Below are 22,409 nucleotides of genomic sequence, written 5' to 3'. Positions count from 1 at the left end.
TGGTCTTTTAAAATGGGATCCAGTCAAGATGCTGGGATGTCAGAATGCCGACGCCGGCATCCCGAAGAGAAGTATGCAGGTTACGCCGGGGATGGGGGAATTAGGTTTAGGGACCTCCCGGGGTGGGTTGGAGTTAGGCACTGACCGGGGAGGGGTAAGCTGGCCATACACTGGACGATTTTTAACACAATTTTGGCAGTTTCTACAGGTTGGACAGACCAATCGTTTGCAAATAGTTTGTTTTTTGAGTCTTCTGCAACCCCGATGCGCGTCCCCGCCATATTTTAGTTGGATCGCAGATCAGATGGTTTTGCAGAGAGATCTCAACTGATCGTGTACGATGTGATACACTTCTGTGCATCTTATCCTATGATCTTAATGATCAATCGTACACCATTTGACCACATCTTATGAAGAATTTCAAGGGAAATCGTACAACTGATGTTACCAACTTTGAATCTCACCGTGTATGGGGACCTTTAGGCTGCGGGGAGGGGGGGTTAATGTTAAGCACCACAGATGGGAGGGTTAGGGGGGTAGAGAGAGAGAGTTAGGTTACTTGCCGCCCCCTGTCGGTATCTTCACCATTGGGATGCCGCTGTTGGTCTTCTGACCGCCGTCATCCCGTCTGCCAGTATATCATATGGATTCCCTTTAAGATATAGCCTTAATGAGCCAATAAGAACCCTTATTTGTATCATTCTGGCAGGTTACTATACAAGAAGAGAAAAGTCCTACATTATGGAAGCACCCTCTCATGCTTGAGAGATATATTTTACAACTCCTCCGCCCCCCACTGCCTATACATAAACTTGCATAATTAGGCACCGACGGACTATTATAATGGTATCGTATACCACCAGGTAATATAATTGGGGGTTGCAAAATAGTTAGAATCCAGTACAAAACATACCTTTTATGATAATCCATTCTGGTGTAGAGCAGGTGTATTCAGTATGCGGTCCTTCCAGCTGTTGTGGAGCTACTCATCCCAGAATGCCCTGCCACAGTTTTAGCATGCCTTAATAGCAAACTGTGGAAAAGCATGCTGGGACTTGCAGTTTCAGAACAGCTGGAAAGCCGCATGTTGAATACCCCTGCTGTAGACGTAGTGATTATTTTTACAGTATATGAATATCCCACACTATTTATGCACCCAATATGCTCTTTACAGCATTCAATACTAACAATTTGTTAAATCTGCACATAGGGCCTGATTCAGCCCCGCTCGCAAGCGCTATGTGCTCGCGAGCGGGTCGATGTTTGGCCACTGCGCACGCCGGAGCCGGCTCCGACGTGCATATGTGCGAGACCCGGCTAGCGACTGGCGCTCCGTCGCTGCGGGTCTCGCACCAAAGCAGGGCAGCTGTCGATTTTGATTGACAGCTTGCCCCGTTTTGGAGTCGGGCAGGGGGGGTGGCTGGCCAAACAGAGGCGTTCCCGAAGGAACGCCTGCCGTTTGGGGGCGGCCCCACTGACATTACGAGTGATGTCAGTGGGTGAGCTTCCGGCTCTAATAGAGCCGAAAGCTCACTGGGGCTTGCGGGAATGAGACCCTACCACAAGGGTCTCGTTGCAAGCCCCGATGGTCGCGACCATCACCTGGCCGCACGCAATAGCTGTGGGTGGTCACCCACAGCTAAGCGAGCGGCCAGAAGGCCGCACCAAAAAAAAAAAAACGTCCTGATTCAGAGCGAGCACTCTTTCAGAGCGTCCGGCTCTGAATCAGGCCATAGTCCCTGACATTGGCTTCTAATTGAAAAAGCTATTTCTTTAAAAAGATATTGACCTGTTTAGAAAGTCTGGCTGTGATTTTTCAGGGTCCATAGGGCTCCACAGGGAAACATTGGGGTTTAGGTGGAACCTGGAGGACCGGACAACAACAGCAAAGCTTTTCAATCCCAGAATGCTCCGGTCCTGTCCCCCTTTACCCTGCCCACAGCAGGCACTTCAGTTTCGTTGGTGTCTGGCAGGAGCTGGCCACCATTATAACAGGGGCTGCATTAAGCAGACCAAGCTTTAATTTTACGATTTAATTTACTTTTTCCTTTCATCATAATGGGCGAGCAGCACCAGACTGTCCTCTGGACGTCTGTGCTGCCGCCCCATCACCACTCCATGGCGCTGTGACACCAAGCCTGTGCTAGGTACTCCCGGAGGGGTTCCGAGGGGGACTAGCTAGAAAGCTCCCTGGACCCCAGACTGCAGCCCGGAATCCAGGGGACAGGAAAGGCGGAACTCAGTTTGGGCAGACCCGCGTCTTGGTGCAGTCTTGCTTCCGGTCTCAAGACACAGACCGCGCTGATGTGGACACTGGTTCGTCCACTGCTCCACTAGACCACGGGGGCACAAATATAATGGCGCAGAGGCATATTATAAAGACCAGGGGAACCCGATGGTTAACATCAGCCAGGGGATAAGGCGCTGTCCCTGCAGCCCCTCCCCTAGCTCAGGGCGCCTTTTCACTGCGGTCTTGGCGTTCTCTGAGCTGCTCCTCCCTCACCCTTCGCACACTCAGAGACATGCTGCAGCCATTTTATACAAGCAGGTCTCCGGGAAACGTCTCCCCGTATACCTCTCCCACTGGCCAGGTTATACATCGTATATCCTACCAGCCACTGCGGTCTGTGTAGTTGATTTTAGTGCTAATTGCAGACATTTAGAGAGGTATTCAATTAGGTACGAAAAGTCGGAACATCTTCGCCTGTCCAACTTTTCGCCTGTTTCAGAGGCGAAATCATTCCATGCCCATCCCCACTTTTCGACTAATTCAATTGCAAAACAGGCGAAAACGGAATTAGGCGTATGCGGAACAGGCAAAAAGTACTGAAAGAATTGGGACATCAGTCTCTACCCCAGAAAAAGATACACTAACATAGGTAATCAATAAAGATGTGTACGAATAGCCCTAATAAAGCTATTTTGGGTACTTAAGTTGTGTAAATTGCTTGCTATTAGCGTCTTTGTAAAAGTGGTGAAGAATGGCATTAAGCAGTAAATTTTTGGTGAAAATAAGTAGTCCAGTCAAATTTGGGGGACTTGAAAATGGGTGCTAGCATATTATTATGTCTCTAAAGTGAACTTTTAAAAAACATGAAAAATCCACCTGCTACATGCACCTGTAATCCCAGAAATGCCTGACCCATCCTTGCAGCCCCCCAAGAAGCCTATTTCGCTAGCTTTTATGCTTGTTCCCCCACTTATTGCATTTTTACTCCAAAAATTACTTTTTTGGGGGGGGTGTTAGGTTTTTGTCTTTTTTGCAGATTTGTCCTTTGGGGGGCTGTCCTAAGGGTTCTGAGTCGTTTCCCACGTTAGCACCCCAAAATAAAGATTTTGCACTTCTTTTCACCTGCTATTCAGTGGAGAATCTTTTCTGCCTAATTCAATGCATCGAGTTTCCGCTTAGGTGAAATTGTCCTGGAATTGAATTTGGCAAAAAAATTTTAGGCAAAATATTCTCAAAAAAACAGGCGAAAAGGGCTTTTCTCCTCTAATTGAATATGGCCCGTAATGTTTTTCTCTGCGTTTGTATGTGACTTGTGCTAGCGCTATTTTCTATACTTTCAGTTTATACCTGTCCCATTTTTCAACTGTACCCTGACATACTAAGGTATAGGGGGTTTATTGTACCTCACATCTTCTATGTAATTGTGAGGGCTATCACATACTATATAGCACAGTTGCAGACTGCATTGTGCCATATATAGCGTGGTTGCACACTACATTGTGCCATATTACACTGTATCATACTGTGTATTATGCTTGTGGCTATGTCAGGCAGAGGAAAGAATAACAAGCAGTCTGAAGCTGCTGACTCTACTCTGTTGTCCTGTAAGTCCTGCTGAGCAGGCTTAGGCCTTTTCACAGATGTTGGCAAAACTTGTAGACCACATAGCAGTCCCCGTGGTGGCTCCCCCTGTGGGATGACCACAGCAGGTACTTCCTGCAAATCCTTTGCCTCTCCCATGGGTAGACTTACCTCAGTACAGAGTTTGGCTAATACCTCTACAGTTTTTCAGCAAATGCTGCAAAAAGAAAATCCTTTGTCTACTAAACGTGCTCTGTTATCTTCTCAGTCTACTCAGTTATCTGATTCTGATATATCATCTGGGGAGGTAGAAGACGCAGACTCTCTCACCCTGACCCTGTGTCAGGAGAAGAGGAGAGCTGTAAAATTGCACTAAATGGGAAGTGATTCTCATGTAACACGTCTGGTTAAAAATGCCACATTACCTATTCATACTGCAACCTCCTTGAAGGAGACTACAGATAGACATGTAGAAGCTTGTCACAAATCCATTTACTTTCTTACAGGAGCTATTACTTGTCCTGCTGTGGCTACGGCCTGGGTGGCGAAAGCCATTGAGAGTTGGGCAGAGGCCCTAGAAGAGACATTTTCCCCTGATGCTTTAAGGGAACGACGATCCTACATATCTCACATTAGGGATGCAGCCTCCTACTTAAGTGAAGCAGCTATGGATACGGCTCTTCTGGCCAGGATATCTGCCACTGCGGTAGTGGCCCCGCTGTATTGTTTGGCTTCGTTCCTGGAAAGCAGATTCAGACTCAAAACGTGCTCTGGAGTCTCTGCCTTATTCGGGAGACATCCTATTTGGTTCCGGAATTGGATAAAGTTGTGACTACTTTGGCAGCTTACAAGGCAGTGTTCCTGCCCTCTGCATATAATACAAAACCTAGGACGTCATCCTTTCGGTGGTTTCACCCTCAAGTCAAAGCCAAGGGTCAGTCCTTTCCACTGCAGCAGACATCAGCCAAGGCCTACAAGCCTAGAGCCAAACAAGCCTGGGCCACTTGACGGCCATTTGACGTCCACCTGCCAAGTCTGAGGACAAGCCTGCAGCCTGACCGGATGGACCTCTCCCTGGGGGCTTCCAGGATAGGAGGTCGACTTATTCAATTCGCCCAGGTGTGGCATCAAACCATGTCAGATGCGTAGGTAAGATATGCCCCCTCCCCCCAAACAGCTCTTTTGCACAGGACCTCCATTGGACTCAACGAAGGCCCTGCTGCTCCAAAAAGCCATTTAGTCCTCACTGAATTCCTGAATAATAATTCGGGTTCCCTCCTCACAACGGGGCAAGGGCTTTTATTCTACCCTTTTCTTAGTTCAGAAGCCCAATGGGTCTCATCAGCCTATCCTCAACCTCAAATCTCTGAACAGGTTTATCAGGGTGCCCAAGTTTCGTATGGAAACCTTCCGTTCTATTAGCCTAGCTATGAATCCTGGAGATTTTATGCTATCCCTAGATATTCAGGACGCTTACCTACATGGACCTATAGCGCTTTCTTATCAACAATATCTCCGGTTTGCTACACTACAGCAACATTACCAATTTCACGCTCTCCCGTTTTTAGCCGCTCGACGGCCCCATGGGTCTTTACAAAGATCATGGCAGTTATGGTGGCCTCTCTTCGTTGTCAAGGGATCAGACTGCTCTGATACTTGGAAGATCTCTTGCTGTTGGCCTGCACCCCAGAGACTCTTCACTGCCATCTGCAGGGAACCATTGCCTTTCTACAAATGCACAGTTGGCTGATTGACTGGAAAGTCTTCCCTGACACCCTCTCAAAGGATGGTACATTTGGGAGCCCTTGTGGACTCAGAGAATCTTTCTAACGGTGGGCAGGATTTCAGCACTGCAGCACAGACTACAGACTGCTTCACAATCGCAGTGTGTCGATTCACTCTGCAGTGCAGACATTGGGAACGATGGTGTCCACCTTCGACATGGTGGAGTTTGGCTAGTTTCACTCCCGGCCCCTACACCACCTGATCCTCTCCAGGTGGAACGGGCTTCCCAATCTGCTGAAATCCCAGACAATGAACCTCCCCACAGATGTTCATCTGTCCCTATCCTGGTGGCTGCAGACTTCCCATTTGAACCAGGGTTATCAATTTTGGATCCTGGACTGGTCTCTCCTCACTATGGACTCAAGCCTCCGAAGGTGGGGCGCAGTAACCGGCCAGCACTCCTTCCAGGGCCTATGGTCCCCAGTCGAGGCAGTGTTGCCAATCAACATCCTGAAACTTTGAGCCATCTACAGAGCTCTCACTCTGGCTCAGAATATCCTGAAAAACAGCCAGTACAAGTACAGTCCAACAACGCCACAGCTGTAGCCTACCTCGATCACCAAGAGGGCACTCGAAGTCAGTCAGCAATGACAGAAGTGTCCCACATTCTCACATGGGCCGAACGCAATCTCCCAGCCATCTCCGCAGTGTTCAACCCAGGAATTCTCATTTGTGAAGTGGATTTCCTCAGCCGTCACGACGTGTATGTAGGATAATGGCCTCTACATCCACAAGTCTTTCAGCTTCTGGTAGACAAATGGGGTCTTCCTGAAGTGGATCTCATGGCCTCCAGACATAGCAAACTTCCAATTTCTGGAGCCAGAACAAAGGACCCCGATGCGGCCTTCAGAGAAGCCTTGTCGGTGAAATGGAACTTCCATTTGGCATATCTCTTGTCCTGCTCCCTCGAGTGCTTCGGAAATTCAGACAGGAGGGGGCCACAGTCCTGTTAATAGCTCCGGCTTGGCCCAGATGTCACTGGTACTCGGATCTGCTAAGGCTCGTCGTAGACGAGTAGACCTGTTGTTTCAGCGCCCATGTCTACATCCGGACCTATGCCATCTGTATTGGGCAAAGGTATAGGGGAGAGGGAGCCTGGGCTGCTGGGAAAAGAAACTTAACTGTTTGGTGCCTAGACTCTAGCTCATCCACCTATACCCCAGTGTAAGAACATAAATCTCCTTATTGCTTAAGCTGGGTACACACTAGACGATGTGTGCACTCAGTGATGGCAGATTCTACTGCACAATTTATCGTGCGGTCTGTACACCCTGCGTAATCTGGTGTACAACCGCCCGACATATAGTTTCCCCATCCGCGTCCAGAAGCATGGAGTCATCCGCCAGATCTTCAGATTGGCCTGCTCTTTATTTTGGCAGCAAAGTGTTGTTTTTTTAATACATTTTTCCTTTAAGTTTAGTATTGCCAGTGTGTATAACCTGGGGTTGCTAGGTGGAGTAATTTATATAAGTACACAGTAAAAGATGGACTGCCCTGAATGCTGCAGTTTATAACATTTTGTGCACTTTTGTCTTTCTTACAATTGCAGACAAACTGTGACCTTCGCCGACAAATAGATGAACAACAGAAAATTCTTGAAAAATACAAAGAGCGATTAAATAAATGTATTTCAATGAGCAAAAAACTTCTAATTGAAAAGGTGAGTTGTAATGAAGGCATGTAACAGACCTCTTACCAAAAGCCCAAGTAGAGATGGGTATGCTAAGCTGCTATTGTTGCTAATATATTTCATTTACACTCTTCTTGCAATTAGTGCAGCTATACCTTCTTCCCCAACACTAAAATCCTGGGAGAACTTCAGTTGTATCTCCTGTTCTTCATTATGTTGAGCAGACCAAGGTATACGATCCCTAGAAACACAATATGTCACACAAATTTGTAACTACCGTATATACTCGAGTATAAGTCGACCCGAATATATGCCGAGGTACCTACTTTTACCCAAAAAAACTGGGAAAACTTACTGACTCGAGTATAAGCCTAGTGTGGGAAATGGCAGCAGCTGGTAGTGCCCCCAGTAGTTATTACCCCTGGTTGTGCCCCCAGTAGTAATCCCTCCTGGTAGTGCCCCCAGTGGTAATACCCCCTTTCAGTGCCTCTAGTAGCAATCCCCCCCTGGTAGTACCCCCAGTAGTAATCCCCCCTTTTAGTGCCCCCTGTAGTAATCCCCCACTGGTAGTGCCCCCTGTAGTAATCCTCCCCTGGTAGTTCCCCCAGTGGTAATCCCCCCTTTTAGTGCCCCCTGTAGTAATCCCCCCCTGTAGTAATCCCCCCCTCTTAGTGCCCCCTGTAGTAATCCCACCCTTGTAGTTCCCCCAGTGGTAGTGCCCCCTGTAGTAATCGCCCCCTGATAATGCCCCTTGGTAGTGCCCCCTGATAATGCCCCCTGAAGTCTGCCCCCCCCCCCCCCCCCAGTAGAGAGAGACCTGAAAAGAATAAAAAAAAAATAAACACTTACCTTAAACTCCCGCTCCTGGTCCCGCCGTTGTCCGCTCCTCTGGCCGCTTTGCATTGGAGAGACGTCGTCATGACGACGTGTCTCCCATCACCCACTGCAGGAGCCAGAAGATGGCTCCCGCAGTGGGAGCAGCAGCAGCCGCTGAGAGTCTGACAGACTCTCAGCGGCTGCTGATTACACCAAACATGCAGCTGCCAGCTCCGGCGGCTGTGTGTTTGGCAGTGTGTAGCGCTGACCGAACTCCGTCCGGTCAGCGCTACACTTGACTCGAGTATAAGCCGAGGGGGTACTTTTTCAGCACATTTTTTGTGCTGAAAAACTCGGCTTATACTCGAGCATATACGGTAATTTCATTATCTTTGTAGCCTACAAGTATACCAGTTATTAAATAACTCTTACACCGGTATGATGCCGAAAATCTACAGTAGATGATAAAAATATAAGAATACTGAATTCAAGGAAATAAATTCATAACTTTTAACAGTTGTACACTACAATTCATGTATACAAGTAATCCAATCATCTCTCTTTAAAAATAAAATGATTTAGTGAATTCAATTTTATAAAAAACCTATTTAAATATTCTAGTTAAAAAGTACCCTCCAGGCTTAATAGGTTCCCATCACACGCCTGGCACCTGATCCCCAGTGCCGCCCCTGTCTCCACCATTGGCAGCAAACTCCCACAGTCAATGGAATCCTCCCCCCTCCTCACTTCAGTAGCAATGATTTTATGTGTTGACTGACCTTAATGTGCTCCTCCACACCATCACCACCATCCCAGTATCCATGGATGCTCCCCCAGTGCAGAGCGTAACTGAGCGGGTCACTGGAGGAGAATGGACTGCTTATTAGACTTAAGGAGCGTACACACTGGGCGATCTGCAACCTGAACGATATCGCTGATCTTTCAAGATCACTCTTTTTCAACCTAGTACATCTTCTCTTTTCAAACTATTTTGTAAACGATCAACATGTACAAACATAACGATAATGTCATTGTCCACATGGAACAGCATGTACTGACGATGAATAATGTCGAAAAAACGACCAGGGGAACGCGCATCGCTGTTCGTTTTTGACATTGAACAGAACGATTACTGAGCGATTAATGAACGATTAAACGATTACGATATCGTAATCGTTTAATCATTCATTTTAATCGCCCAGTGTGTACGCACCTTTAGAGTGCAGAAATCAGCCATTAGTGCCCAGACTTTAGTTCCCATCCTTGAACTGGATTTTCACTTCACCCGCCAGTGCATACGGTGATGTCGGTGGGCAGAGACCATTAAATCACTGCCGGGGAGCTGGATGAAGAGGAGATCTGTTGTGCACATGTGCAGAACGGATCTCCCCTGAAATCACCAGGGGACGGAGCAGCATGGGATGGTCCTGTGTAAGCGAAAACCCAGCTACCATTCCATGCAACCAAGCCAGGTAAATGGTTAAGACCGTGGTTCCCAAACTGTGTGCCGTGGCACCCTGGGGTGCCCCAGGGCACTTACAGATGTGTTTAGGGTTGGTGGTCCAGTACCAAATAAAATTATTTTTAGTCAGTGCGATAGGCAAAAACGGTTCTAATAGCTGCCAATCAAAAAATATGGACAAAAATAAGCGCAGCCTTGTCAGCCACCACATGTCTGCACCTAAGGGTGACGTATAAGCACAAGTTATTTCATGGAATTTTTGCTGAATTTCTCAATAAGAAACTTTGGGCCCAGGGGTGCCTTGGTAAAAATTGTTATACTCTAGGGCACCGTGTTTCAAAAAAGTTTGGGAGCCCCAGGGTTAAGTAATAGTCACCACACTAAGAACCACACTGGCTACACTATATATAGGTATAAGGCACCCTTCAAACCATCCCAAATAATTTGAGTGCGGATACTTTAAAGTATGTGATTTTGTCTTCTGTTTCACGATTGGGTGATCGAAGCTGTCTTGGTGTTGGACAACAGGGTAAATAATATGCTATTGTGGTATGTTTTGCTTGTTTCATGCAGAGCACTCAGGAGAAACTGGCAAGCAGAGAGAAGAGTATGCAGGACCGACTGCGGCTGGGACATTTCACCACCGTCCGGCACGGGGCTTCCTTTACCGAGCAGTGGACAGATGGATTTGCTTTTCAGAACCTCGTCAAGTTAGTTCCTTTGTTATGGAATTTCTAGAATGGTCACTCTGCAGCCAAATAATGATGTGTTCCACTGGCTGAGACATCAACCGAGGAACGTTTACTGGGCCTCTCTAGATCTCCTAGTAAGAAGTAATCCATGTGTCCTATCCAAGATTACATTTCAGAAGCCTGTGCACTTTATAGAGCGCTCATCCTATACACCGAAGTAGCGCTGTCCTATATTTTGTGATGTGATAGAGTGCTTACATATATCACTAAGCCCTAATTGCAGTTTTACTGGAGAACAAAATGTGGTACAAGAGGAATATTTTAGGCTGCTACTAAGTCTGTGTGCTGTTTGTTTTACATGCCGCATTTACCCAATGTGTGAATGCAGGGTTAAGTGAGCACAGCATTGAAGCGTATGTCAAAACAGTTGGTGTATGCTGTGCTACAGATCTGTCATGTGTTTACATAAAACCCATAGTTCGCAATGCCTTTATACATAAATGAGCCTGGAGTTTCAATTGGATAACTAGCCCTTGTGCACTCAGGAGCCCACAGAACTCATCCATTTGTTTCACAGTTCCCTTATCCCTCGAATAAAAGAGGGACTTGTGAGTTTGTCCTTGGAGCGTCATAGTTCCGACATCACTCTGGGCATGAAATGATGTCATGAGTAACTGATCATGGGTCCAAAACATTCAGCAGCCTAAAAGATGGCAAGAATCCTTATATCTTCTGATGGTCTGTGCACTGTCATTAACCTTTAACAGGTACAATTAAGATGATTTTATTGAGGCTAGCGTGCCTTTAATATAGGGTGTAATGCTTATAGATTTGTGTGTAGGGATAATTATGCATCATAGATATTCATCTTTTCTTCAGGTTCCATAGGGGGTCCACAGGGATATCATGAGATATAGTTGGTTGGAGTCAGCCGTGCACCAAACAGTTAAAAGCTTTAGCTCCCAGGATGCACCAGTCCTCCTCCATTTATACGTAGCCCCCAGCCACAGGCAGTCAGTTTGTACGTTTGGTGCTGGCTGAAGCAGTCGCACCTTTAGAACAGTGGGACTGCATTAGGCAGTCCAAGCTTTTATTTTATGCTTTGACATTTTTACTTTGTTATAGAGTAACAGTGCTGAGCATCCTAATGGATGCCTGCAGGCCTTGCTCCAACTACCCTTGGTGCCGCAACACCAGTGAGTGGTCTGGCGATTACAGCGGGCACCAGTGGGGCTTGGCTAGCCAGCCGCTCCACCTGGAGATCCAGGGCTGCAGCCGGAGGCACGGGGATGTCAGGTAAGGCAGTTCCTCGCTTGCAGGAGATTGCGTCTTATTGCAGTCCTTACCTCCGGCTGTGGAGATCAGCAGGAACACGCTGTTATGAAGCATCCGTGTGCCCGCACCCCTACTACACCACCACGGCAGTAAAATCTGGCATCACGGGCCTTTGTTAAGCCAGTAGACCTGGGGGTTAATACAGCAATGGGGGAGGTAAGCTCTCCCCTGACAGCCCCTCCCCCAGCTCAGAGTGCGATTTCTCAGGTGAGTCTTCCCACATCTGAGCTGCTCCTCATACCCTCCTACCTAATGAGACGCCCAGGTGCCTTTAATCAGGGACTTGCTGAAGCTACAGGTGTCAGGAGATCGGGTGTCTCCCTGTATACCTCTCATTGGAGCCAGGTTATACAGCACTCAAATCCTACCAGCTTAGTGTTGCTTGAATAGTTGATTAATACCCCTTTTAGACATACTAAGATTCCCGGGTTTTTAGGCTGCCGCGGCCAAAATTTCCGGGTCTCTTGTATGTCTGAAAGGGGTATTAATCAATTCCCGGGTTGCCGCCCCTGCAAGTGACCAGGATATTTCCCGGGACTTAATTCCCGGGAAGACTACCCTGCTCAAGCCTGAATGGTGCAACCTGGGATTTTACTCCCGGGATTCACCTAGCAGCTTCTGATTGGCTGGCTAGGGCTGCCTGCTGATGACCTCATCAGCGGCAGCCAGAGAGGGAGAGAGACGCCACACATGCAATGATACTTGTGGTGTGAGCGTTCTATAGTGTGTGTGTGTGTGTGTGTGTGTTGGGTGCCCGGGTGGCTGCTGCCTATAGTGTGTTGGTTTTAAACCTGGGGTGGGAACGAGTATGTCATGCACCTGGTGGACTGCCCCTTGGGTGCAAAGAGTCCTTATCTGTAATGTCTCAGGAGTCACTGTATTGCTTCCTTTATCCTTGGAATTTTAATAGGTACGTATGAAAGCGTCCACTTTAAATGACAAAACTGTGTAAAACCATAAAAAACCCTGCTTATGTCTGAAAGTCGTCAACCCGGGAATTTCCCCAGATCTCAGGTGTAGTGTGAAAGGGGGTCTCACCCAAAACCCCGTGATTTTGCAGAGGAAAAAAACTTGGATGTGAGCAGGGTAATTTCTGGGTCGTAAGTCTGAAAGTGGTATAAGTGCCCATTGCAAGTATATTTATATTTGTGTTTACTGTGCATTGTATGTGACTTGTGCTAGCTCTGGTTGTGATATACTGCTTTAAGTTTCTGACTGTCAGTTATATCTATCCCTGCTGCTCTCTCTTTAACCCATCACTACCAAGTGTGTAGGTTTTCAATTGTACTTCACATTAACCTGTATTTGTGAAGGGTGTCACATTGCATTATTAGCTATACACTTTATTGTGTGCTGCTTATGGGTTATTACTATGTCTTCCAAAGGCAAAGGTAATAAGGAGGCTGCGGCCCCTGTGCTGGTTACATGCAAAACTTGTTCAGCAGCCTTGTCCTCTCAGGATTTTGTGCAGGATGATCAGTGTGTTAATTGTTATGAATCTCCTCACCAGTCTATCGTACCAGTACCCGTGCAGGAGCCACCTTGGGTGTCCTCCTTAGCACAGGTTATGGCGATGTTAGTGGACCGCTTATCAGCAACGGCACTTCCTACCACTGTGAGGTACCCACAGCAGCTACCACCTGCTATGTTTGTACCCCCATGCATCCTCCTTGGGGGGGATGCTCATACCCACTCTGCTCAGAATATGGCTCATACCTCTGCCGCCTTTCAGCAAGCTATGTTACAGGAGGGCAGACCATTAGCCACTAAAGCACATAGCTGGCCTGTATTATTCCAGCCCGCCCAGCTTTCATATTCTGGCACATCATCTGAGGAGGCAGATGATGCACAGGGTTCTCCTCCAGGGACCCTATAGGGCAGGGGTTCCCAACCACGGTCCTCAAGGCACGGTCCAGGTTTTAAGGATAGCAATAGTTGAGCACAAGTGACTTAATTAGTACCTTAGGTATTTTGATTTAACCATCTGTGCTTAAGCATGGATATCACTAATACCACGACTGTTAGTGTGCTTTGAGGACCAAGGTTGGGAATCACTGCTATAGGGTGAGGAGGACTCTCATATAACAGTGGATGTTCCTTCTCTAGTCTGGGCAGTTAAAACAATCCTGAATATAGAGGAGGAAGAACTGGCCCCTAAGCCTAAAACCCTGGTGTTTAAACAACAAAAAGTGGTTAAAGCTGAATTCCCTCAATCAGAACAGCTCACTGAGCTTATGGGGGAAGCATGGAATATTCCTCCTGGCGACTAGCGTCTTTTTACCCTCTCCCACCTGATGAGTGTATTAAATGGGAAGTGCCTATACCATCCACATCCTCCCTTAAAGACGCTACAGCCAGAAAACTAGAAACTTGTCTTAAATTAGTTTTCTCATTTTCCGGCGCTATTACTCAGCCGGCTATGGCCGCAGCCTGGGTAGCTAAGGCTATTGAAGGATGGACTGGTGCGTTGGAAGACAGCATGTCATAAGACTCCACCAGGGAGCAACTGGCCTAAGTCTCCCATATCCGGGAAGCAGCCACTTATTTGGGAGAAGCTGCTTTGGATACTGGTTTCCTTGCCTGGACAGCGGACACAGAATCCAAGTAGGCCCTCGAATCTTTACCCTTCTCTGGAGACATGCTGTTCGGCGTAGAGTTGGGTAAGATTGTGGCTACTGTGGCAGCATCAAAATCAGTTTTTTTCACAGTCACTTGCTACCCCTAATCCTAATAGGTCGGCCTTTCATCTCCAAGGTAAGGCAAATGGACAGTCCTTTTCAAGGCAGCCTGGTTCAAACAAAGCCAAAAACAAGTCTAGACCTAAGCAGGCTTGAGGCTGCCAGAGGTCCAGCTGCAAGCAAGGCTGGAGACAATCCCTATTCCTGATTGGGCGGGTCTCCTCCTTGGGGGATCCCAGGGTAGGAGGCCGACTTATGTGGTTCGCCGACTCAGCATCAGACAACCACAGACGCCTGGGTCAGAGGAAAGTGAGAGCGTATCTGTGAGAGACCACTTCTGAGATGTCCTCCCCTGCAATTTTTTTGTACAGGTCTTCCATCAGACCCCGTCAAGGCCCAGGCCTTCCAAGAAGCCATTCACTCCCTGCTAAGCTCAAGTGTGGTAATACCTATTCCTTTGGTTAATCGATTAACCGGTTTTTATTACACTCGCTTTTTGATTCAGAAGCCCAGTGGTTCTCATCGGCCTTTTCTGAATCTCAAATCCCTCAACAGGTTTATCCGAGTGCCCATCTTCCACATGGAAACTCTACGAACTGTTGTTCTGGCAGTGGAACCTGGGGATATCAGGATGCGTATCTGTATGTGCCTATTACGCCATCCCACCAACGGTTCCTAAGTTTTGCTGTCCTCCAGCAACATTACTAGTTTGGTCTGTCAGCGGCCCCTCGGGTCTTTACCAAAATAATGGCAGTTGTGTTTAATTGTTGTGTAATTTAAATTGGGAAAGTAGATTTGAATGGGGAAACTAGAAGGCGGATGGTATTAGATCAGACAGAAGTGCAGCAAATAAAGTTGTCATTGCAAAGTTCGCTTAATAAATAGGTAGTTAGTAAATGTTGTGACTTATACTCTTCACTACCATAGGAGTGTGAAATAGGCCAAGATTTTCCTTAGATTGTGGAAATGAAATGCTCACAGCTGAAGGAACTAACAATACATGTATTTGTTGCCTGGAAACCCTGTTCGCTGCATATTTATGTGAAGGTGTATTATTTATTCAGGTAAATGTTTATATCTGGGGCTGTCTTGTAGGCAGCAGGAATGGGTGAACCAGCAGAGGGAAGACATCGAGCGACAAAGGAAACTGCTGGCCAAGAGGAAACCTCCGTCTACCAACAGCGCCCAGACCCCGTCCGCCAATTCTGAACCAAAGCAGAGGAAAAACAAAGCCGTTAATGGGGCAGAAAATGACCCCTTTGTAAAACCTAGTTTACCCCAATTGTGAGTTGGCACTTTACATTAACTTTGTTCATCGCATTTGTTTCACATTTTATGGATGTTGGTTGTAAATTCTCTTAGGGATCTTCCCTTTTTTTTTTTTTTTTTTTTTTAAATAGTTTAAGAGAAAAAAAAAGGAATGGGAAATAATTGATACAGATATACCCAGCTTATATCCTTGCCGCTGGCGCAGCAAATCGCAACACGTATAGCGCAAGACATGCGCCTGTGCGGGGGTACGCTCACTGCGTACGTGACCGTGCCTCCATAGGAATGCATGGTGTGATCGCAGTGCACACCATAGCGTATGCAGGTGCCGGGAATCGCATGGCGTGACGCGTGCGCACGTTAGTGGTGTGATCAGCCACAATTCTTTTATAATTCTGTAATGTGGGAGATGTATTATAGCTCTGGTTTCTGTAACACATAGGAGGGGCAGCTCTGACATGCGGAGGTGACATTTCTGTCATAAGCGATGCCTATATCAGTTTTTAGGGTAGATGTACTAAGCCATGGAGAGCAATAAAGTACCTACCAATCTGCTCTGGACTGGCACTTCTCAAACACAGCCTGTAAGATGACCGTTAGTAGCTGATTGGTTGGTACATTATCTCCATCCACTTTATCTCTATCTAAGGCTTAGAACATCTGCCCCTTTGTCGTCTATTGAACACCATCTATATAATGCATTTGTCGTATGGCTGCACCAGCTAACACAACCAGTTGCCATGCCCTAAAACGGAGTGGTGTACTGATAACGGCACCAGTGAGATGGTTGGCACGGCACAGTTTAGTCGGAAGATATAAAAGCAATACTGCAGGTCATATTCAGCATGTTTTCCCCCCTGTGGGACCTGCTCTCTGTATATTCTAGGACAACTCTGCTTGTTCCCTTCTAAACCGTTCTCGTTATCGTATTATGTGCTTTATATGACTTGCCATACAGGGATGTAGTCAGGAAGCCGGCGGTTCGACCGTGAATTCCCGGCATGGGACTACTGATAGGCCGACGGCTATCATAAGCCCCACGCCGAAATCCCGACGCCCGGCATACCGAACGTAGGTATGCCGGGCGTCGGGAGGTCATAGATGCTGTGGGACTTAGGGTTTTGCCCCCCCCCCCGAGAGGGGTAGGTTTAGGGCGCAGGGTTAGGTTTAGGCACCCCTGGAGAGAGAGGGAAAGGGGTAGAGGGCTTACCTCAGTTGGGATCTTCATGCACCGGCCTTCCCGGCGTCGGGATTTCATCTGCAGCGCTTTGGTCCGACGGTAATTCATACCAATTCCACCATACATATCAGCCATAATGCTGTACAACTGTTGCTAATTACAAATGGTGGCATAAATACAAACTGACTTGGATGTACAGACTGGCATACTCAGTAGATAGCCTCCAGCTCTTATCAGATGAGCATCACCTTTCTGTATTCACATCCAACAACCGGACAGCCATGGGTAACATAAACCATGCCTTCATATAAACTGCTTTCCAGCACCTCAAAACCAGCATAAGTAATCCTAGTATGCAATGTATGTATATTAGATTTTACCCATGCTTTGTATTTCTTGGGGTTACCATCTGAAAACAAAAAGCTTTGGTCTCCCCCCAGTCTCCCCTTTCTTCTATTGTTTTAAATAACCACTTCTAACTTTCCTTGAGCTGGCGTAGTGACTGGTTACAGTGAGGTCATGTTATGCCTTTCCAAGAACTTTATGTTCCAAATATCCTTGAAATTGATTAAATGTCATCTGTAAACTATGTGTGGAATGTGGCTATCTCCTGTACTTCTTACTACAGGAAAAGGGTGATCAAAGGACAGCTCTGCATACAGCACATAATGAGTGGAGGGTAATATATAGATAGCTGTACAGCGGATCTCTGATAGTTACAGACGCCTATCTGGCGTGCTGGTATTGCTGCAAGGAGAACTAGCACTATAATGAGCATTCCTGTATTTGCTGTGGGCAGATTTTATAATGGGAAAACTCCAGTAAAGGCTGAGATATCCTTTAAGGCTGTTCAACGTAAATCTAAAATTCTATTCATAATTATTTTAAACATTATTAACGATGCTGCATTGTTGTCTCACAGATTTGTTCATTGCTCACTCAGGTTAACCCCTGCCGAATACCATGAGCAGGAAGAAATTTTTAAGCTGCGACTGGGACATTTAAAGAAGGTATGTGTGCCAGTGTGTTATAGTCTTCCACATTCTCCATGCACTAAGCAAAATCCATAAAAGGTACTTGGAGCATCGACTGCTGATTTAGTTTCCTTCTGTTGTCTGGAGAATATTGTCATCTGTGTTCCACTTGCACACGTTTCAGTCAGCAGCTGAATTGATTTGTGCACCCGAGGAAGCTGTTTTTCCTTTGCAGACAACAATAGGCCTGGTTAATTAATCTTTTGATTTTGGCAAGTAACCTGTATTTCCCCTAGTTTGCTTTCTAAAGCATTTTAAAGACAAGACCTTTTTAGCAGAGTTGCGTTTCTTATGGCAGCGGTTCCCAATGCACCCTTACAGTCCAGGTTTTAAGGATATCCATGCTTGACCACAGGTGACTTAATTAGTACATCAGTCAATTTGAATTAACCACCTGTGCTCAACCATGGATATCTCTAAAACCTGAGCTGTTGGAGAGCATTGAGGACCCGGTCTGGGAACCTTTAGCTTATGGCATGCCTTGTACAACCCTGTGGTATGGCTTTCAACTTTTAAATATTCAGCCAACACAGTGACCAGGTTTTACTGATATCGTGACCAAGATGCATAATCCCTCACAATTGTTCTGTAGCTCTCCTGTATACTAGAGCAGTGTAGCAGTATGGTTGCTGGTAATTATATGTGTGTAGTGTATGAATGAATTGTACCTATATACATTGCCTCCTATCTGTGCACTTGTAGAATTGTCATCCTCTCTTTCCTTATGCACTTCCTTTGCACAGAAATTAAACACACAATTTTTCTTCTTCTGGGTCCATAGGGATCCACAGGGATACCATGGGAATAATGTGGTTGGAGTGATCCAAGCACTAAACCGTTAACCTTTCAGCTCCCAGGATGCCCCAGGTCCTCCTCCACATATACCCCTGGCCACAGGCATTTAGTTTTTAGTTTGGTGCGGCAGGGTTCAGACATCTTTTTAACAGGGGGACTGCTCAGGCAGTCCCAAGCTTTATTTTATTTTATTTCTATGTCATAGAGTTAGCAGTGCTGTACGTTTTAATAAGTCACCTGCACAGCGACTCGGTCTCCCTCCTCTCAGCCACAACACCAGTAACGTCTCTGGTGATTTCGGCTGGTCACGGCAGAGCTTGCTAGCGGCGACGCTGGTGCCCCAACTGCAACCGGACGCACAGAGATGAAAGGTAAGGCGTTTACAGGGAATCACGCGCTGCAGTCCTTGCTTCCGGCGCTAGAGACACACCGGAAGCTACTGGTGTGAGGGCCCGGGGCCATCCGCTCCCTCACTAGACCACCGGGGCCTTCTCATCTGACGCCGGGGATCGGCAGTAGACGCTTCTGCGGCCATGAGGCCAGCGTACCTGGCCAGTTGAAACAGCTTAGGAGGAAGTAGTCTCTCCCCCAGCAGCTCCTCCCCCCGACCCAGTCCTTCAGATCCATCAAAGGTTTTTTCGCGTCTGGGTCGCTCCTCCTACCCTCCTTGTGCATATGAAACGCTCACAGCCACTATCGGTGCTCTGCTGAATCGGTTTGGTCTCAGGAGGTTTTGGGTCAGTCTCCCTGTGTACATCTCCCCTGGGTCAGGTATATAGTGTTCTATATCCTACCAAGTCTCGTGATTTGAGTAGTTGATTCAGGGTCCGTTGCAACTAGATTACATATGCATTGTATGTGACTTTTTGCTAGCTGCTGTGTTGATACTGCCTTTTATTTCTGACTGTCAGTTATAACTATCACTGTTTTTCTCATCCCTCTGTTACAGGTAGGTGGGGGGTTTTCCTTTGTAATTCACATTTGCTAGTTATTTGTGAAGGAAGTGACATTACATTGCACTGTTACCTTTTATAATTGATATGTCAAAAAGTAAAGGGAAACAGGAGGTGGAGGCCCCTGTGCTGGTTTCATGTAAATCCTGTTTGGCGGGCTTGTCCCCTAAGGACTTGATACAGGATGGTTTGTGAGTGGTCTGTTATAAAGAACCACCTCATCAGTCCAGTCTACCAGCCCCTGTACAGGAGCCATCTTGGGTGTCCTCCTTTGTCTTAGGTGATGATGCAGCTAGTGGATCGTTTGGCTACTCCCACACTGCCTCCTTTAATAAGATACCCACAGCAGTTTCAGCATGCTATGTTTGCCCCTCCTATACATCCTTCCTTGATGGATGTTTATTCCCACTCAAGTCGAGTATGGCTCAGTCGGCTGTTGCAAACAGACCGGTAGTCACTAAGGCGCCTAAGCGGACGTTACCTTTTTAACTGTCTGCTCAGCATGTAGATTCGGTTGCATCTTCGGAGGAATCAGAAGATGTGCCGGGTTCTTCTCCAGGGTCTATCTCTGGAGAGGAGGACCATCCTTCTACAGGGTATGCAGTCGGGAACCCGGCGGACCTAATCCCGACCGCTGGCTTCCCAACTGTCTAATACCGACGCCTGTTATTAGACATAAGCTGGGAGACCGACGCCTGGCATTCCGATCGAAGGGACGCCGAGCGCGGATAGCCGCAGTGGGGGAGGGCACCCCCGGGGGAGGTTAGGGTTAGGCACCCCCCCGGGGGACTTAGGTTAGGCAGCGGGGAAGGGGGGGTTAGGTTTAGGCACTTAGAGGGGGGATTAGGCTTAGGCACTGGGGGGGGGGGGGGGAGGGTAGGTTAGGGTTAGGCACCCCTAAGGGAGGGAATAGGTTAGCAAATACTTACCTTAGGACGATCGGGATTTTCACTGCTGCCGGGATGCTGGCGTGGGGATTCGAACCGCCGGTCATGCGTCCAGCGGTAAATCATACCGATTCCTTCTACACTATGTCCCTTCTTTGGTGAGGGCGGTCAAATCAATCCTATTTATACAGGATGATGAGCCAGCTCCTAGACAAGAAGGCTCCAGTGTTTAAACACCAGAAGGTGGTAAATGCTGAGTTTCCTAAATCTGAGCAGCTCACTGAATTTATGGAAGAGGCATGGACTAACCCGGATAAAAGGTTCCATTTTACGAAAAGAATTGCATCTTTGTGTCCTTTGCCAGCTACTGAATGTACCAAGTGGGAAATCCCTACTACTGTGGTTGCTCATGTGACACATTTAGTCAGGAGTGCTACATTTCCTATTCCGTCAGCATCTTCTCTTAAAGATTCTACAGATAGAATAATGTAAACATGTCTTAAAGCAGTATTTCCATTGTCTGGAGCTGTTACTCAACCAGCTATGGCTGTGGCTGGGGCTTGGGTATCCAAGGCTGTGGAAGAATGGACAGGGGCATTGAAAGATACTCTACCAAATGCTACCAGAGAACACCTGACATGTATCTCCCACATACGGAAATCGGCTTTCTATTTGGGAGAAGCTGCAATAGATGCTGATCTCCTAACTTCTAAAGCATGGCCAGCCTCGGTTGTGGCTCGTAAAGCCCTTTGGTTAAGGTCCTGGAAAGCACATATGGGGTCAAAGAAGGGTCTGGAATCCTTACCTTTTTTTTGGAAATATACTTTTTGGAGCAGAATTAGATAAGATGCTGGCTACTCTGGCAGTTTCAAAATCTGCAGGTCTGCCATCAATAGCTACATTAAAGTCTAAGCAGTCGTCTTTTTGGTCATTTTTTCCTCAGGGACAAGCAAAAGACAGTCTTCCTCCAGGCTGTCTGGTTCTTGCAGGACCACCAAGCAGTAAACTAAGAGGTACTGGCTGGCCAGACATCCAGCTTCTAAGCCGGACAACAAACCCTCTGCTTGATGGGGCGCGCCTCCTCCTTGGGGATCCCAGGGTGGGAGGCCGACTTTTTCAATTTGTGGACTACTGGCATCAAACAGTCTATCAATTCCTTGCCCCTACAGGAGGCCATTTACTCCCTGCTGCAGGCAGGGGGTGATAATCCCGGTTCCTGTGGTTAAACGAGGAAAGGGTTATTATTCCAATCTATTTTTGGTTCAGAAACCAAATGGGTCTCATCGCCCTATTCTAAATCTGAAAACCCTCAACAAGTTTATCCTTGTACCCAAGTTCCTTATGGAGACTCTTCGAACAAATATTTTGGCAATGGAACGTGGGGGATTTTTTGGCTTCTGTGGACTTCAGGATGCGTACCTGCATGTGCCTGTTACGCCATCCCACCAACAATTTCTATGGTTTGCTGTCCTGAAACAACATTACCAATTTCAGGCACTGTCCCTTGGTCTATCAATGGCCCTTGGGTTTTCAACTAAATAATGCATGTGATGATGGCCTATGTCAGGCGTCAGAGAATAAGAATACTGCCATACCTGGATGACCTTCTGATAATGGCACAGTCTCCAGCTGTTCTACAATACCATCTCCAACTGACCATTACCTGCCTACAGATGCACAGCTGGATAATCAATTGGAAGAAATCTTCTTTGTCTCCAATACAGCGGATGGTACATCTGGGGGCACTTCTGGATTTTCAGGCACAAAGGGTGTTTCTGCCAGAGGACATGATTGCGACCCTATCATTGGCGAGTACTTAAATTGCTATGCAATCAAAGGGTAACCATTCTTTCAGCGATGCAGGTCTTGGGGTCAATGGTATCCACCTTTGACATGGTGGATTATGCTCCGTTCCACTCCAGGCCTCTGCAGCAATAGATTCTCACCCATTAGAACGGACAGTATCATCTAATACGGTCCCAGAGGATCCTTCTCACTCAGGAGGTTCGGCTCTCTCTCTCATGGTGGCTACAAAAGGATAATCTAGACAAAGGTCGCCCATTCTGGATTCCAAATTTGGTG

General features: G+C 47.1%; 1 protein-coding gene across 6 annotated transcripts in view; it reads left to right on the top strand.

Moving 5' to 3' along the window:
• The window catches only part of TLK1 (tousled like kinase 1), a 310,849-nt gene that overhangs the window by 247,802 nt on the left and 40,638 nt on the right, over positions 1–22,409 (top strand). For 5 of the 6 annotated variants that reach the window (XM_088470184.1, XM_088470297.1, XM_088469958.1 and 2 more), the window contains 4 exons: positions 7,146–7,256; positions 10,078–10,214; positions 15,305–15,493; positions 17,581–17,668. In XM_088470184.1, the coding sequence (XP_088326310.1) occupies positions 7,146–7,256; positions 10,078–10,214; positions 15,305–15,493; positions 17,581–17,668 (525 nt within the window). The remainder of the gene's footprint in view (positions 1–7,145; positions 7,257–10,077; positions 10,215–15,304; positions 15,494–17,580; positions 17,669–22,409) is intronic. The other variant, XM_088470045.1, reaches the window with a different exon arrangement.

This window comes from Taudactylus pleione, unplaced genomic scaffold (assembly GCF_031769625.1).
Source record: "Taudactylus pleione unplaced genomic scaffold, aTauple2 ptg000004l, whole genome shotgun sequence".
Taxonomy (NCBI): Eukaryota; Metazoa; Chordata; class Amphibia; order Anura; family Myobatrachidae; genus Taudactylus; species Taudactylus pleione.
Note: the sequence above shows the minus strand (reverse complement) of the source record. Positions and strands in the feature narration are given on the sequence as shown.